General features: G+C 47.0%; 1 protein-coding gene across 2 annotated transcripts in view; it reads right to left on the bottom strand.

The window, feature by feature from the left end:
• Positions 1–2,866: 2,866 nt before the first annotated feature.
• The window catches only part of TMEM63B (transmembrane protein 63B), a 43,479-nt gene continuing 27,075 nt past the window's right edge, over positions 2,867–19,270 (bottom strand). For both annotated transcript variants that reach the window (XM_075204480.1, XM_075204481.1), the window contains 12 exons: positions 18,801–18,934; positions 17,405–17,542; positions 14,841–14,994; positions 13,824–13,930; positions 12,994–13,080; positions 12,840–12,905; positions 9,996–10,158; positions 9,466–9,571; positions 7,070–7,237; positions 6,642–6,757; positions 5,576–5,662; positions 2,867–5,346 (listed from right to left, as the gene is read on the bottom strand). In XM_075204480.1, the coding sequence (XP_075060581.1) occupies positions 5,170–5,346; positions 5,576–5,662; positions 6,642–6,757; positions 7,070–7,237; positions 9,466–9,571; positions 9,996–10,158; positions 12,840–12,905; positions 12,994–13,080; positions 13,824–13,930; positions 14,841–14,994; positions 17,405–17,542; positions 18,801–18,934 (1,503 nt within the window). In that variant the 3' untranslated portion in view covers positions 2,867–5,169. The remainder of the gene's footprint in view (positions 5,347–5,575; positions 5,663–6,641; positions 6,758–7,069; positions 7,238–9,465; positions 9,572–9,995; positions 10,159–12,839; positions 12,906–12,993; positions 13,081–13,823; positions 13,931–14,840; positions 14,995–17,404; positions 17,543–18,800; positions 18,935–19,270) is intronic.

The following is a 19,270-nucleotide window of genomic DNA, read 5'->3' as shown; positions in this document are numbered from 1 at the left end:
ACACTGACGCCACTCGTATCTCCAGGCGCCATTAATCATTACATCCATCATAGTTCTGTACTGATAATATTGTAACCAGGTCGTTAAACAGTCAGCACTTCTTCTGGGTGTTGTAAGTTAGCGCTTGTTGATCTAATGTTTAGGGAGTCTGGTCACCTCCCTTTTACTAAGCAGCTCCTAAGACACTTATACATCACTCACAAGGGCCTAGTTGAGCGCGAGTGTTGCTGTGTTTTCACTATTTAACACGTTTCCATGGATGTGGGTGGTAGTGTCCCCCCCATGATACCTAGCTAGTGTCACGTTGGATGGTGGTTACTTGTGGCTGGAGACAAACTATTGGCATCACAGGCTCTATATGGGTAGTGGTGAGCAATCCTGAGATCTAAAGACAATGTCTCACTACCAGCACCGATGTCATGGAGGAACCGGTCTAGTTCAGCTTTCGTGTTTTTCTATATATAATACACATGGTCAGGTCAGGTTAAGCTCCAGGAAGAGGCGACACCTCGCCCGAATAACTGATCAGCGTTACCCGATGGTACATTCAGCCGTCTCTCCCTCTGCCCTGGTTTAATATCACAGAATTTACCAACTTATCAAGGGGCAAAAGGGAATACAGCAGCCCCTGAAATCCTTCCCCCACCAAGATTATGACCTATTGCCCCTACTTGCCTGTGCTGTCTGTTTAGATTTTAACGTAATACAAGAAATATTGCTGTGGTTTGTAATATTTGCCTATTTTATTGTTAATTCCTCAATAAAGAAATATTTAAAAGTAAAGGGAATACAGATGTTGGGCCGGGAGTGGTATCTGGATGCTCCGGGAACAGATATCCCGATATATTATAAATACTTCTCTAAAATACTGCACTAGGAGGTTTCTCTCCACCAGACTGAGACTGACCATGGAAAGAAATATACAGATCCTCTGACGCCAGAAGCTCTCCTTGTACGGCCAGCTCCTACCAGTGACTTATCATAATATTTGGAAACACTGCTGGGCGCAGCCTCTTTCCTTTCTTGTTAAGAGTAAGTTGTGATCCCTGAAGTAAAGGTAATGTCAGGAGGAACAACCAAAACACATTAGGGACCTTTTCTATTAAGAACAGGGAAGGGACACAATATCTTTTACTTGGGTTTATGGAGAGATTGTGAGTTTGTTACAGACAGATCCAATGTTCCAGAGTGCACAGAAACGGGGAGGGAGAAGTAGAGAGATGTGAATGAGGTTGGGAGGGTTGAAGGGACGGAAGGAAAAGCGAGAGTGGATAGTGAGGATTGCATGAGGCCCAAGGTTGGGGGAGGTGTTACCAGCAACCAGGAGGGGGAAGTGGGCGAAAAGCAAGTATGTAGGTGATAAAATATGTTCATGGGCGGTGGTGAGAGAGAAGAAAACATGTCAGACAGAAGATGGAAGTAGACGAGAAAGCGTTTAGTGTAGGGGAGTAATATATGGGATGAGCTGAGGTATTGGGAGAGCGAAGGCGGAAGGTGGTATAATGTGTGCATCGATGGGTGGTAAGACAGAAGACGTGAAATTAGAGGGAAGGTGGAGGTAGGAGAGGAAGGGGTAAGTGTACATGTGGATGGATGACCTAGAAAAAACTGATTATATCATTTTATCTTATACATTGGCGCAATGCGCCAATAATTATCTTTGCAAATGCACTGATTTTTGTCTTGGAAATGTATTGATGTCTGAGGCCATATGCTATGTTGGAGGAAATTTGTTTTTGCAACTTTTCTGAAGGAAGCCTCATGCTAATTAAGCCTTTTCATCTGTGAGTGACCAACACATCTTTTTAGCCTGAATACAAAGCAAGGGGTCGTTGCCTTCCTATTCTTTGTATTTTGTACTGTTAAAAAGATAGGGGAGTAGTTGAATAATGTAACAGCAAGTAATATGGAAAGTCACAGATTGATGTAAGTTTTGTTAACTTTAAATTGTGTTTAATCCATCTTTAGAGAATATATTGCATCCTGATGCTAAACATCACATGTAATATCTCAGACTTTGTAGTGTCAGATAGGATAGGGGAGCTGATTTACCCCATGTCAACATGTGTCTCAGAAACAGTATATAAAGAGCTGTATTTTAACTGTATTATACCATTTGTACTTCTGAATTATCACTAGTAACTCCAACTAGTCTGTAAAGGTCCTTGTCAGGAGCAATAAATCATCACTTGAAGATTCTGCCTGACGTCTATTGCCAGCTGTATCTTGTTACCAACAGATAAGAGCTTACACTCTAATCCGTTCTGCAGCTGTCCTGCGTTGATTCCAGCATCTGTGTCATCTCGCTGCCCACTATCCAGGAAGCAGTCAGGAGATACCAGTCATCCCACAGCAAAGAGGCGCTGCAGCAGCTATAACAGCTACTCAGAAGTAAGCGGTTCTGGGTGCCGCAGAGGAGCCTAGTGGTGGCAGTTGATGCAAAGAGGATGAAGGTATAGACATTGTTTGAGACAGTATAATGCACTAACATTAGTGATTAGAGTATCAAAGAGAGATGCACAATCTCCTCTACAGTTCAAACCTTTCAACAAAGTTATTTTAAAAGGGTCATTAAAAATAACCTACAAGGTGATAGAAATGACACTCTCCAATCTAACTCCTGGAAGTCGCTACATCTCATAAGCAGTAATGGCCTTATAACCAGATATCACATCATATACACTATAGCTTATTCATACACAGTGAACACTATAGACTGTAGATACAGTGTCATCAGAATTGGGAAACACCCGTTGGTTTTCTGTGCCAGAAAATGCCATACAAATCGGACCTGTGGGCATGACTGTACCAGGAATGTCTGGGATATATCTGAAATGAGGAAACGTTACCAATAAGAAAACAGCAATCCTAACAAAAAGAAACCAATCTGATATTTAATAACAGTGCAGAACCTCACCATAAATACACGTACACATCAGTGTAGGAATACAGGTTAGGCTGCGTCACACACAGCAGGGTAGGTTGCAGTAACATACAACAGGGTTGGCTGTAGTGACATCATTTAGTGTTGGAATGACTGGCGATAGAGTGGCTGGAGAGAATGAGGCCAGGTATGCGCCATGTTTGAGTGACAAATATATTAACTATGAGCTATATACGTCCTGGCTCCATCTCAAAAACTCCGGCAAAGCTCCATCCAGGGTGTGCGTGAGGCCGGTATCTTATTTCCTTGTTAATCAATCTGCAAAATTTATGAAAGTTACACCCCAAAACCCAGTGAGAAAAGCAGCCCGACCAGGCGTAGTTTTGGGTTATTGCAATATCAGTACACAGTGCAGACCAGGCAGCGTCCTTCCAGATACAGCCCAATATTCCATCTCTCACAGAAGGATTCTGGGAGATAGACGTGAGGGCGAATGTGGTCCAGTTCCATGTTATGTGCAGTACGGCATGTTGCGTTCTCTGTCTGGGGCGGCTCTGTTCTTCCGCGGAGGCTGACATAACATGTATGGAGAAGCTAATACTGAGGGAAGACAGAGGCATGCACGAATCATACATACTACTGGTAACATACACTCATGCCGTCATATAGTACTGCGACACATACATACTGCACCCCACGAACCCACAGACTCCTACTGCACCGCACCATCCTCCACCTTACATCCGCGACACGTACACACTGCACCATCCTCCCCCACAGATCCCTACTGCACAGTGACACGTACACACTGCACCATCCTCCCCCACAGATCCCTACTGCACAGTGACACATATACTGCACCATCCTCCCCCACAGATCCCTACTGCACAGTGACACGTACACACTGCACCATCCTCCCCCACAGATCCCTACTGCACAGTGACACGTACACACTGCACCATCCTCCCCCACAGATCCCTTCTGTACAGTGACACGTACACACTGCACCATCCTCCCCCACAGATCCCTACTGCACAGTGACACGTACACACTGCACCATCCTCCCCCACAGATCCCTACTGCACAGTGACACGTACACACTGCACCATCCTCCCCCACAGATCCCTACTGCACAGTGACACGTACACACTGCACCATCCTCCCCCACAGATCCCTACTGCACAGTGACACGTACACACTGCACCTTCCTCCCCCACAGATCCCTACTACAGTGACACGTACACACTGCACCTTCCTCCCCCACAGATCCCTACTGCACAGTGACACGTACACACTGCACCTTCCTCCCCCACAGATCCCTTCTGCACAGTGACACGTACACACTGCACCTTCCTCCCCCACAGATCCCTTCTGTACAGTGACATGTACACACTGCACCATCCTCCCCCACAGATCCCTTCTGCACAGTGACATGTACACACTGCACCATCCTCCCCCACAGATCCCTTCTGCACAGTGACACGTACACACTGCACCATCCTCCCCCACAGATCCATACTGCACAGTATCATGTACACACTGCACCTTCCTCCCCCACAGATCCATACTGCACAGTGACACCTACACACTGCACCCATCCACCCCAGATCACTACTGCAGTGACATATACACACTGCACCATCCTCCCCCACAGATCCCTTCTGTACAGTGACACGTACACACTGCACCATCCTCCCCCACAGATCCCTACTGCAGTCACATGTACAGACCACAAAATGACATGTACACATTGCACCATTTTTCAATCCCACACTAGGTTCCACATTTAAGCACTGACATAGCAGTACTAAGCTCCCAATATCTGTTGTATGTGAAGTGCCAGCACTCAGAGCCTCCCTCACACACATGTGCAATGCCAGCTTCCCTCACACGTGTAATGCCAGCCTCCCTCACGTGTGCAATGCCAGCTTCCCAGAGCAGCAGTAGTTTTCCACATCAGCTTTATCACAAAACAAAAACAGAGCGGACAGCAGGAGTTGCATGGGGTCATCTAACACGGAACATATAGACAGCAGGCAGCTTCTGTGCAAACATAAATTGAATGTCTGTATACTGTACAGAGAGCAGCAGACGAGCAGTCCATCTGCACACACTGGGTCCATCTCTCACCAGCCCCTATCTAGCATACAGGGGGACAGGTGCCTTATTGCCTCATAATCCAGAGGGCAGGAACCCTGGTACAAGTCAGAGAAGATCAAATGTTTGTTGTATGTGCAGAACCAGTTTTATCTCCCCTCCCCCTTCGGATCCATGGATCCCCCTCGTCACTGGTGGATCTCGTTCTCAATGAGACTGTCCTCACAAGACTGGAATTCTGCGTCCTGTGTATTGTCTGCGTTTATCATCTCCTCATCCTGGGACCCCGGCTCCTCGGTGTCCTCACTGTCTCCCGCTGGCTCGCTGTCTGCCGACGAATCTTGGAGAACCAAAGCGATGTATTTCTAGTGGGAGAAAATGGCACAGTAACGTCAAAACACCTGAGAATGTATAGAACAAAAGCCGGGTCTATCTCTTCCCCCTTCTAGGTTTGTTATAGCTGGTCATTATCTATAGATACGACTGCTACATACATCCTGACTATAGAGATGACTGCCCAATACATGACCAATCCTGGTCCTCAGAGACCAGCAGTCACAGAAGGGAGGGGAGAAAAGGGGACATGGGACTCACCGCTGACTTCTGAGAAGATGTATTGGACGCTGGGCGGCCATTCTGTGTCCCATCTAGAGCGCTGACATTGACCTCTGTGTGATCAATCTAACAACAGAAAAAGAACATCTGACTGGAAAAAGCTCAGGTCTCAGAGCGAGAAGAGAAAGTGGGTATTGCATGAGGAAAAGAAATGAGAGAATAGGACTGCGAGGGACAGTAATATGAGAGGAATGAGGAGAATAGGACTGTGAGGGACGGTAATATGAGAAGAATGAGGAGAATAGGACAGCGAGGGACAGTAATATAAGAAGAATGAGGAGAATAGGACAGTGAAGAATGGTAACATGAGAGGAATGAGGATAATAGGACTGTGAGGGACAGTAATATGAGAGAAATGAGGAGAATAGGACTGTGAGGGACAGTAATATGAGAGGAATGAGGATAATAGGACTGTGAGGGACAGTAATATGAGAGGAATGAGGAGAATAGGACAGTGAGGAACAGTAATATGAGAGGAATGAGGAGAATAGGACTGTGAAGAATGGTAATATGAGAGGAATGAGGATAATAGGACTGTGAGGGACAGTAATATGAGAGGAATGAGGATAATAGGACTGTGAGGGACAGTAATATGAGAAGAATGATGAGAATAGGACAGTGAGGGACAGTAATATGAGAGGAATGATGAGAATAGGACAGTGAGGGACAGTAATATGAGAGGAATGAGGAGAATAGGACTGTGAGGGACAGTAATATGAGAGGAATGAGAATAGGACTGTGAAGAACGGTAATATGAGAGGAATGAGGAGAATAGGACTGTCAAGGGATAGTAATATGAGGAATGAGGAGAATAGGACTGTGAGGGATATTAGTGTGAGCAGATGAAGGAGATTAGGAATGTTAAGGACCATAGTATGATAAGTAGAAGTGAGGGATCATACTGTGAGGAGGATAAGACTGAGGGACCTTATTGTGGAGAGAAATGTGTGAAGGACAATGCAGGTGGAGAACACAACTGGGATACAACACATAAAAAATAAAGTAGAAAAAGGCTGGTCAAGTAAACAACCACCAATGACCTTACCCTGTAGTTGTGAGCACTAAGGTATTTGAAGTGTCCAAAGCAGACATGGGACAAGCAGATTACAATGGTGATTACCAGAACCACAAAGGTGAACATGGAGGTGGGTGCCAGGAACCCTATGGGCAAAGACACAATTCAAAACAGGCACAACCCTAATAAATCTCTAAAACACTGTGACTGGATCAGTTTACAACAATGTTGCCACATCCTACGGGGTCCTCTGCTCGTTCCAGGCAATGCGACTGCCAGATTCTAGGGGTGATGATTACAAAGTCCACAGAAGGAATATACCGTGATATTTGGGTAACCAGGTGAGGTCAGTGTGTGACTCGGGACATTTCTCTGCAGTGATTATAAATGAAACAAGCCGCCACAAAGGTTTAATGTCCTCCATCTGGAATGGCCAGACATGCGCCATCACCACTCACCTATCCTCACAGTGGAGAAGAAGAGCAGCCAGAAGAGGCAGAGAATGGGGGCGGCCACCACCTGACTCACAGCCGCAGAGTGGATCTTTTTGTCCAGTTTAGCCGGTAAGTAGGCATAGTATAGGTTGTACCTGTCCACCAGGTGTTTGAGGAGCATGTACATGAGACCTGTGTTGGAAACATCAATTACAAAACATGTCTTCCAGGACAACAGATTATTACTACATATATACACAGAAATATGACAGTCCTCCCTAGAACATGGTAACAATAAGTGTTTATGGGTAAGGCCTAGAACCATAGAGTAATAGTCACAGTGACCATATTTATGGGTAAGTCCTCCCAGGACCATAGAGCACTAGCAACAGGGATGTGATTATTGATAACTTCTCCGAGGACCATAGAGTACTAATCACAGCGATGTATTTGATGGGTCAGTGAACGTCTCACAGTAAAGGTTGTAGACAAGGACATTGATCTCTCCTCTAGCTCCTCTGTCTCTCACTCACCACCACTGTAATCTGCTACGTCCTGTCTCTCTGCTGTATTATGGATGATCTGTCTTTTACTCAATCCCTGTCCTTGCTGTCTAAATCTGCAATAAACACAACAGTATCCGCTGTCAATAAATGACACTATTTATACCGTGGAATAAAGTGAAATATTAGAGATAGAGCACACTGCAGTTTGGACAGGGTGTGAGGAAGGGCAGGGATGTACTTTTCACTAGACAGGGACAAGTTACTGTTCAAGTGGTAATTAGATGGGGGAGGGGGGGAGGATTAAACTGCTCATTAGGAAGGAAGGAAAATTCAGAAATAGATTACTCATTAGACAGGGATCAGGGAAAGGTTCAGGATTGGCTCTTTATTAAATAAGGACCAGGAAAGTTTTAGGACTGTTCATTAGATGGGGAAGGGAAGGTTTAGGATTGGATTGTTTATTAGAAGGGGAAGGATCAGGATTGAATTTCTCATTAGACGGGAAGGCTCAGGATTGGACTGCTCATTAGACGGGGGAGGGAAGGCTCAGGATTGGACTGCGCATTAGATGGGGGAGGGAAGGCTCAGGATTGGACTGCGCATTAGATGGGGGAGGGAAGGCTCAGGATTGGACTGCTCATTAGACGGGAAGGCTCAGGATTGGACTGCTCATTAGATGGGGAAGGGAAGGCTCAGGATTGGATTGCTCATTAGACGGGAAGGCTCAGGATTGGACTGCTCATTAGATGGGGAAGGGAAGGCTCAGGATTGGATTGCTCATTAGACGGGAAGGCTCAGGATTGGACTGCTCATTAGATGGGGGAAGGAAGGCTCAGGATTGGACTGCTCATTAGATGGGGAAGGTTCAGGATTGGACTGCTCATTACATGGGGAAGGCTCAGTATTGGACTGCTCATTAGATGGGGGAGGGAAGGCAAAGGATTGGACTGCTCATTAGATGGGGAAGGTTCAGGATTGGACTGCTCATTAGATGGGGGAGGGAAGGCTCAGGATTGGATTGCTCATTAGACGGGAAGGCTCAGGATTGGACTGCTCATTAGATGGGGGAGGGAAGGCAAAGGATTGGATTGCTCATTAGATGGGGAAGGTTCAGGATTGGACTGCTCATTAGATGGGGGAGGAAAGGCTCAGGATTGGACTGCTCATTAGATGGGGGAGGGAAGGCTCAGGATTGGATTGCTCATTAGACGGGAAGGCTCAGGATTGGACTGCTCATTAGATGGGGGAGGGAAGGCAAAGGATTGGATTGCTCATTAGATGGGAAGGTTCAGGATTAGATTGCTCATTAGATGGGGAAGAGAAGGTTCAGGATTGGATTGCTCATTAGATGGGGAAGGGAAGGTTCAGGAATGGATTGCTCATTAGATGGGGAAGGTTCAGGATTGGATTGCTCATTAGATGGGGAAGGTTCAGGATTGGACTGCTCATTAAAGAAGGAAAAGACAGGGATTGGAATTGGATTGCTCATTACACAGACCCCAGATGAGAACCAGTATTAGACTGTACTGGAGAGGGCCCAAGAAAGGTCGAGCATTAGACTGTGTATTAGACCGGAATGTGAGAAGGCTCAGGCTTGCAGAGACACAAGGGAAGGGTCAGGTTTAAACTGCTCATTAGAAAAGGAACATGGAGGACTGGGCCTCTCATTAGGCAAGGTCTGGGGAAGTTTTGGGATTGGACAAGAGACCAGAGGGTCACTGATTTTTAGGCTCTAACGCCAGTTGACATGTTTTAATAAAATGAGTTTCCTGTCACAATAATACAGGAAGATTTTGGTGTCAAATGTTCATGTTATGGTGAAGCAGAGACTTGTGATACATTAAATAAAATCATTCTCTGACTAAGCTCAGATAATCAGACTACAGATCGCACATCGCGAGTAGGTTCACTCACCGAATGGGACAATAATAGGACACGTGATACTGTACGTCATCACCACTGTAAAAATACACATCATCCAGGCGTAAGCTGCACCAAACTGGAACTCATAGGCCTGGTGCTGGGGACAGAAGAAACCGGCACGAATCACCTTCATATACTGCATGGCTGGGTGGTAATATTTATATCTTTTACATAAATGGAATGGAAAGACACTCCAACCTTATTTTTCTATATTGGTTTAATGGAAATAGATATGAATTTTGTATGACATCTCTGTAAGGTTGCAGAGAATTGGATATTGCCGGCACTTCAGACTTCACAGCTTAAGCCAAAACAGGCTCCCAAAATGCAGAAAATCCCTTCACTATTCACCTATGTAAAGAAAATGATCCCTTAGTACAGTGATTTTCAGCTTTACAGAGTACGAGGGAACTTCTTCTTTATATGAAATAATGGCAGAGACCCAATAACCATGCAGCAAGTTTACAGAGACTGTACTTTATGACCAATACAAAATTTAACCTCATCCACTTTGTTCGTACCCGCTTGACATTTTTGCGCTCTGCTGCGGAACGCGCTAGACACAGCCGGATCATGTACATCAATAGACCTGGGATTCGGAGCAAGTCCATGGCGTTACCGATAAAGGCGGAGGCGATAACGTAATTCACAAAGAACGCGCCGTTGTCTGGGAGGAACACGCACCTGAAAGAGACAAGGAACAATCTCAGCTTGGAGAATTCATATTAACATGTCCGAGTATATATTCAGGATCACCACACGTGTAATGCAGATCTCATAGGAGAACGTGTTTAAAGAGCAGGAACAGAACTTTATCATTATGATCTCTGCTAAGTTAGTTTTGGGACTATTTCAAGATAATTTGTGCTTTGTTTTGGTAGCACAAAGGAATAAATATCTTTTGTGTATTTGGACTATTACAAGAAAACAATGTGATGGTTTATTTATACAGTTAGGAACCACCTTACTGGCTCTTGGTCAGTACATAGAAAGCATTGTCTGTTAGTGAAGCCTGGTTCCGGTTTGGGATATTGGGAACATATATCTGTGTGAGACAAGCGTGTAACATGTATAAATACTATATGTAGTTATGTGAAACAGAAAGTGCCCCCAACAACTTACCTGTGATTTACATAGCAGGACCAGCCCAATCAACCAGCCCTCACTAAGCCCCAGTTTACACACCTCATCCCAGGTGACAAATGAGCCACTTCTGTAAGTGTATGCTCACTGCTTCCATCTGAACGAAGAAGGTAATGTGAGCCAGGAGCTGCCAATCATTATATGCACCACAGATAATGATACCATATTCTGTATACTGCAACTCATTCTTCTACCAACCCTTAACTTATACCCCACCACCAGCACGCGTTCCCCTCCCGCGTAACTTATACCCCACCACCAGCACGCGTTCCCCTCCCGCGTAACTTATACCCCACCACCAGCACGCGTTCCCCTCCCGCGTAACTTATACCCCACCACCAGCACGCGTTCCCCTCCCGCGTAACTTATACCCCACCACCAGCACGCGTTCCCCTCCCGCGTAACTTATACCCCACCACCAGCACGCGTTCCCCTCCCGCGTAACTTATACCCCACCACCAGCACGCGTTCCCCTCCCGCGTAACTTATACCCCACCACCAGCACGCGTTCCCCTCCCGCGTAACTTATACCCCACCACCAGCACGCGTTCCCCTCCCGCGTAACTTATACCCCACCACCAGCACGCGTTCCCCTCCCGCGTAACTTATACCCCACCACCAGCACGCGTTCCCCTCCCGCGTAACTTATACCCCACCACCAGCACGCGTTCCCCTCCCGCGTAACTTATACCCCACCACCAGCACGCGTTCCCCTCCCGCGTAACTTATACCCCACCACCAGCACGCGTTCCCCTCCCGCGTAACTTATACCCCACCACCAGCACGCGTTCCCCTCCCGCGTAACTTATACCCCACCACCAGCACGCGTTCCCCTCCCGCGTAACTTATACCCCACCACCAGCACGCGTTCCCCTCCCGCGTAACTTATACCCCACCACCAGCACGCGTTCCCCTCCCGCGTAACTTATACCCCACCACCAGCACGCGTTCCCCTCCCGCGTAACTTATACCCCACCACCAGCACGCGTTCCCCTCCCGCGTAACTTATACCCCACCACCAGCACGCGTTCCCCTCCCGCGTAACTTATACCCCACCACCAGCACGCGTTCCCCTCCCGCGTAACTTATACCCCACCACCAGCACGCGTTCCCCTCCCGCGTAACTTATACCCCACCACCAGCACGCGTTCCCCTCCCGCGTAACTTATACCCCACCACCAGCACGCGTTCCCCTCCCGCGTAACTTATACCCCACCACCAGCACGCGTTCCCCTCCCGCGTAACTTATACCCCACCACCAGCACGCGTTCCCCTCCCGCGTAACTTATACCCCACCACCAGCACGCGTTCCCCTCCCGCGTAACTTATACCCCACCACCAGCACGCGTTCCCCTCCCGCGTAACTTATACCCCACCACCAGCACGCGTTCCCCTCCCGCGTAACTTATACCCCACCACCAGCACGCGTTCCCCTCCCGCGTAACTTATACCCCACCACCAGCACGCGTTCCCCTCCCGCGTAACTTATACCCCACCACCAGCACGCGTTCCCCTCCCGCGTAACTTATACCCCACCACCAGCACGCGTTCCCCTCCCACGTAACTTATACCCCACCACCAGCACCCATACCCCTCCCCCTGTAATTAATTTTGACCCCACCAGTCTCCCTCTCCCATTGTTTATTTACAACCACATTAACAAGCAACCTACCACCAACCCTATAATTCATTTATCCTCCACAGTAATCTCCTTTAAATCATCTTCCCTTCTGTAATTTATTCTCTGACCCCGTGTAATACATTCTTCCTCTCCTGTATAGACGGGAAGAGGAGGTGGTGATGGTTGGTGTCACTCACTATGCTCCAGGTCACTGTGAACACGCCCAGTGCGGTGGTGACATCACCAGAGCGCCCTGATAACAGCCAATGACACTAAGCAGCAGCATTGGGACAACATCGTGGAGAGAGCACCGGCAGCCCGTGACGTATAACATTTATACTTTCATATCCTATATGTTGTTTGGATGCAGTTTGAATTGTAATTTTCTCTGTTAGGTAATTGTTATTGCTGCACTTCCACCGCTGAGCGCTCCCTGATGATTACATGTTATGTTACTTATTAGGCGCATACACAGACGTAGGCTTGTGCCTCTCTCTTTCTGGTATGTAATACACGTATCTTCCATGCTCCCTGCTGGCACCATGACACGACCTCATGTACTACAAGCGGGAACCTCACTCTATACAAAACTTCTACTTACTCAAACCTGATTTTTGCCTCAGCCAAAAATTTCTTGTCAAACAGCCAACGGAAAAACAAGTCGAGACTGAGTGGGAGAAAGAAGGAGAGTGGTTAGTACTGTGATGAGGGTGATGGGGTCACATTTCACCCCCCGTACATCCCACACAGATCACCTGCTCAGTCCCAGCGACGGCAGCAGCAGAACCATGAAGATGAGGAAGGTGTAACACTTGTGCATAGTGGTCCTGTTCTCCCCCGACCTGAAACCAGAGACACAGCGAGAGGATTAATGGACATATGCCTGTCCCATCGTTACACTGTACGGGGTCCTGTCCCATCGTTACACTGTACGGGGTCCTGTCCCATCGTTACACTGTACGGGGTCCTGTCCCATCGTTACACTGTACGGGGTCCTGTCCCATCGTTACACTGTACGGGGTCCTGTCCCATCGTTACACTGTACGGGGTCCTGTCCCATCGTTACACTGTACGGGGTCCTGTCCCATCGTTACACTGCACGGGGTCCTGTCCCATCGTTACACTGCACGGGGTCCTGTCCCATCGTTACACTGCACGGGGTCCTGTCCCATCGTTACACTGTACGGGGTCCTGTCTGTTACTGACATTATACTGCTTGTTACCATCATATCATCTGATACTATAACTCTGAGGTCCCTTCCTCTGTATTCAGAGTTTTGTGAGCCATGTGCGTTATGTTACATTTTATGTATTACAGTTAGATTCCACACTTTCATCTGCTTTCTCTATATCACTCTGCATTTCATTTACTCTTCTGAGATAATAATCATATAACTGGCTGGATACATTCCTTATGAAGCCATATTAAACTTGTCCTGGTCCTCCTCAGAGAGGAACTGAGAGAGATACAATTCCCGAGATGTAACAGCAGAGTCTCTTATTACACTCTTTGATCTAAGAGTCCTCACAGCGCAGGAGAACCATAATATACATAATACCAGAAACCAACAGGCGATTTCTGTACCTGGTCCAATGTGCCTCAAAGAAAGCGGAGTAATAGACGATGGTCGGGAGAAGAGCGGAGAAGGCCCAGAGCAACAACGTGGGGAAGAACTGTGTGATGATGGGATTCTGGTGGGAGGAAAATAAACAGATATAACAATGTGCGATTCCTCATATCAACATACAGGACACGGGTTAGTTACGGTCACAGTATAGGGTATGGGTTAGTTACGGTCACAGTACAGGGTATGGGTTAGTTACGGTCACAGTACAGGGTATGGGTTAGTTACGGTCACAGTACAGGGTATGGGTTAGTTACGGTCACAGTACAGGGTATGGGTTAGTTACGGTCACAGTACAGGGTATGGGTTAGTTACGGTCACAGTACAGGGTATGGGTTAGTTACGGTCACAGTACAGGGTATGGGTTAGTTACGGTCACAGTATAGGGTATGGGTTAGTTACGGTCACAGTATAGGGTATGGGTTAGTTACGGTCACAGTACAGGGTATGGGTTAGTTACGGTCACAGTACAGGGTATGGGTTAGTTACGGTCACAGTACAGGGTATGGGTTAGTTACGGTCACAGTACAGGGTATGGGTTAGTTACGGTCACAGTACAGGGTATGGGTTAGTTACGGTCACAGTACAGGGTATGGGTTAGTTACGGTCACAGTACAGGGTATGGGTTAGTTACGGTCACAGTACAGGGTATGGGTTAGTTACGGTCACAGTACAGGGTATGGGTTAGTTACGGTCACAGTACAGGGTATGGGTTAGTTACGGTCACAGTACAGGGTATGGGTTAGTTGCGATCACAGTACAGGGTATGGGTTAGTTATGGTCACAGTACAGGGTATGGGTTAGTTATGGTCACAGTACAGGGTATGGGTTAGTTATGGTAACAGTACAGGGTATGGGTTAGTTATGGTCACAGTACAGGGTATGGGTTAGTTATGGTCACAGTACAGGGTATGGGTTAGTTATGGTCACAGTACAGGGTATGGGTTAGTTATGGTCACAGTACTCGGTACACTCACATTCAGGTACTCCACGGGCTTGGTGACATTAAACTTGTCCATAGTAGTGATGATTATTGCCGGAGTAGTGAGGAAGAAGAGGAGGAGGAAGAGTATGACATTGATAATCAGACAGCGGATCCACCAGACAAATCCACGAGTGGAAAGATTCTCCCTGAGGTAAAACAGGGTTAGAAAACAATTAGCGTGGTCCAGTAATAGGACCGGTCATCAGCGACTTCTACCAAGAGTCAACTGGTTCCCTACAAGTCAGGCTCAGCAGAGAGAAAAACATTTCATATTGAACAGACAAGAAATCTGGAAACCAATAAAAACTATTTTACATTAAATCCTTTTCTCTGAATCCATCGTAGGACACTGAGGCTATAGGGTATAGAGGCTCCACAAGGGACACTGAGGCTATAGGGTATAGAGGCTCCACGTAGGACACTGAGGCTATAGGGTATAGAGGCTCCACGTAGGACACTGAGGCTATAGAGGCTCCACGTAGGACACTGAGGCTATAGGGTATAGAGGCTCCATGTAGGACACTGAGGCTATAGGGTATAGAGGCTCCATGTAGGACACTGAGGCTATAGGGTATAGAGGCTCCACGTAGGACACTGAGGCTATAGGGTATAAAGGCTCCACGTAGAACACGGAGGCTATAGGGTATAGAGGCTCCATGTAGTACACTGAGGCTGTAGGGTATAGAGGCTCCAGTTAGGACACTGAGGCTATAGGGTATAGGGGCTCCACGTAGAACACTGAGGCTATAGGGTATAGAGGCTCCACGTAGGACACTGAGGCTATAGGGTATAGAGGCTCCACGTAGGACACTGAGGCTATAGGGTATAGAGGCTCCACGTAGAACACTGAGGCTATAGGGTATAGAGGCTCCACGTAGGACACTGAGGCTATAGGGTATAGAGGCTCCACGTAGAACACTGAGGCTATAGGGTATAGAGGCTCCACGTAGAACACTGAGGCTATAGGGCAGGGGTAGGCAACCTGCGGCTCTCCAGGTGTTGTGAAACTACAAGTCCCAGCAAGCTTTACCAGCAGATAACCAGCAGATAGGTGGCAAGGCATGCTGGGATTTGTAGTTTCACAACACCTGGAGAGCCGCAGGTTGCCTACCCCTGCTATAGGGTATAGAGGCTCCATGTAGTACACTGAGGCTATAGGGTATAGAGGCTCCATGTAGTACACTGAGGCTATAGGGTATAGAGGCTCCAGTTAGGACACTGAGGCTATAGGGTATAGAGGCTCCATGTAGGACACTGAGGCTATAGGGTATAGAGGCTCCATGTAGGACACTGAGGCTATAGGGTATAGAGGCTCCATGTAGTACACTGAGGCTATAGGGTATAGGGGCTCGAGTGGGTGAAGTCTCATTTTCCCATGAACACAACAGATCTCTGAAGATTCATTGCTCGCTCTTCTGGTGATGGAAGGTCGACGTTCAGCAGGGGCTGTCCATTTTTTCTCGTAGAGAACTGAATAACTGATGCTAGTCTTTGGGGCAGAGATCTTCATCTTTGATTCAGGGTCTTGGTCTCAGGCAGAGGTTAAGCTCCTGTGCCCTAGAACTTAGGGTGGTGTTTGACTGTTTTGGGTTATTGCCACAAGAACGTAATCAGATGGTGGTGTACCTGGACGATCTGGAGGTCATATGGTTCATTCTTGCCATGTCAGTGATGACGGGAAAATGAGACTTGACCCATTCGAGATGAGCACAATCTGGAATGGCCCTGAATGAAGTTGCGCAAACTGCACAGACTGGAAGTTCGAGATCTTCCCTCAATGTCGGACTCCTCTACTACTTCACCCTCTTCTTGGGAAGAGCAATCAGAATCAGACTCTCCCAATGATGAACTCTGACCCTCCCGAACCTTCAGAATCGTCACTACGGAGAAGAAACCTTAACTGTTTCCTACACCGACTAAGCCAATCATATGCACAACCAGCTCGTCTAGCTGCTCCTGAAGTTTGTATTTCTTTAAAGTACTAGTGTCGGTGATGTGGAACCGGATACACTTCGGGGGCCGAATGGTGCGCCCCTCTAACCTTCAAAAGGGTCACACATTACTCTTAATCTCCGGAATATTAAAAACAATACATTTAATCAAAGAAAGAGACCCCTATCTGTAATAACATATCAGCAGCATTATACACACGTGTTACATGCTATAACAAAACAAGACAGACAATAAAGCCGGAAGGAGCTGGGAACGTAGGTGAACCTCGCAGGGGCCATCACTGCTCTACACCCGAAGGTCACCCAATAGGATGAATGAGGAATATTAACAACACATTTCTACAGAGTGTATGAGGTGCGGTATTATAACCAAACAATCTCCTCTAACTTACACTAGGTATATTCCCTCTTTATAATGTTGCTCCAAGTATTACAGTTCTGACAGCTCTCCTCATTACAGTTCTGACAGCTCTCCTCACCTATTCTGTTATTAATCAGTTGATATGAAGATCATTTTAGTGTCCATATTCCTTGCCCTATAGTATCCATGAACTTGATACACAGACAATCCCCCAGAGCCTGGCGTCTTTACACCACTACTTACCAATAGATGTTCTGTGGGTCTGGAGCGTAGCTGACAGTCCAGTTATGAACGTGCAGAGCGTCACTACACGTGGAGTGTGTGGGTTCCCCACGGCAGCTGCATCCGTGACATTTACACGCATTAAAGTCTTTCAGGATCCTGCAGGGAAAGTGTCACAGTAGAAATTGCAATGGAGAAAAGTACAGAGGATACTAAGCACAGACCTGTGAAGACAAATTGTGGTGTGGCGGCGAGTTACTGAGTGTGAGAGACCTTGAGGATTCTGGGTAGAGGGTTTTTTATGAAGCATATTCTGGGCATTATCCACCCTCATTACATCCTCCCATTCCCGGTTACAGGACTTTTTTTGAGCTGCACCCACTCTATGGAATTCACTCCCTCGCACAATAAGACTCTCCTCTGGTCTACAAACTTTCAAGCGTTCTCTGAAAACCCACCTCTTCAGACAAGCTTATAATATTCCTCAACCACCCTCTTAACCTCACTACATTACCCTATTACCACCCGTTACACAATTTCACACAAGACAACAACCCCCTGACCAACATTGTTGTGTGACAGGATCATTTAGCTTATGAATCACTTTTACCTTTGCAGTCCTTTGTCCCATAGACTGTAAGCTTGCGAGCAGCCTTCTCACCTCTTTGTCTGTTTTACCCAGTTTGTTTATTAGTTTACTATGTTTGTCCCCAATTGTAAAGCGCTACGGAATATGTTGGCGCTATATAAATAGATGATGATAGCCAACTGAAAGGTGTAAATCTGATACTGAACTAACCATGCTGCAATACAAGAGGTGCATGAAGGGAACATACAGGGAAGGTTTATTTCAACACTGTAATTAAATGTTGAGCTACGAGACGCATTGTGCTGCCACCCCCAGCACATATGGTTATCCAAGGTGAACCTTCTAGCCAGATTTACTCCTAACACTAAATAAGGCCCATTATGTGCACCTTAAAATGTCTTTGTACAGATGTCAATAAGCTAGAACTGCTGCTGGCACCCAGAACTGTCTGTCAGAGTCCAACATTGAGTATGAGACCAGAAGACCTCCACCTCTGAACTGGTCCAAAATGTAATGTGCCCCCCTCCGCCCAGCACAAAGAACCACTAAAAATGTGCCTTCTGCACCCAGATCTCTCATTTGCATGAAAAGAAATCTTGTTTTTACACCACTCTGCTAATCTGCTCCATACCACGCCCTTACTCCACCCAACCCCTCCCCTCGGAATGGTGAGCATATGCCATCATCTTGTTCTGCAACCCCATGTGCTTTGGTGAAAATCTAGGTGCACAGTAAGTTCAAAGCTGACTTTGCATTACGACTGTGAGAGCCACGGATGGTATTCGATGGACAAACACAAATTAATGGTCACTTGTACACTGCACTTACATGGCTGTGATGGCCTCATTGTGAAATGTGACAAATGCCATTCCCAATGGTTTCTCATTGACCTTTTCCTTCTCCTTCTTGTAATCTTCTTTCAGACGCTGCTCCAGTTGTGTGTAGTACTCTATGGCATCCACCTGTAGAACGGCAGATGAGTCACTGACTGATACTACTAACGGTCAGGTCTGTAACTTCTCTTATCAATCAGCAAGGTTGGCTTTCCTGGAGGTCGTGTTTTACTGCATGACCTCCAGGTCCTCTTAACGTCAATCAGTTCTCCCATCTCCATCAGTCTCCAGAAACAAAGGCAACCCCTGAAGTCAGCAGCCAGCCATGGCCTACCACCTCCACCATCGCCCTACTAATAACACCCACACAGACTAAGAGGTTCTCTCTGCTCCCACTAAGGATCCTTCCACTACGGTGGATATGTCTCTTCCTCTCATCTATGTGCCTCAGCCATCCATGTGCAT

Source organism: Mixophyes fleayi, chromosome 3 (genome assembly GCF_038048845.1).
Source record: "Mixophyes fleayi isolate aMixFle1 chromosome 3, aMixFle1.hap1, whole genome shotgun sequence".
Taxonomy (NCBI): domain Eukaryota; kingdom Metazoa; phylum Chordata; class Amphibia; order Anura; family Limnodynastidae; genus Mixophyes; species Mixophyes fleayi.
This window is presented reverse-complemented; position numbering and strand designations above follow the sequence as displayed.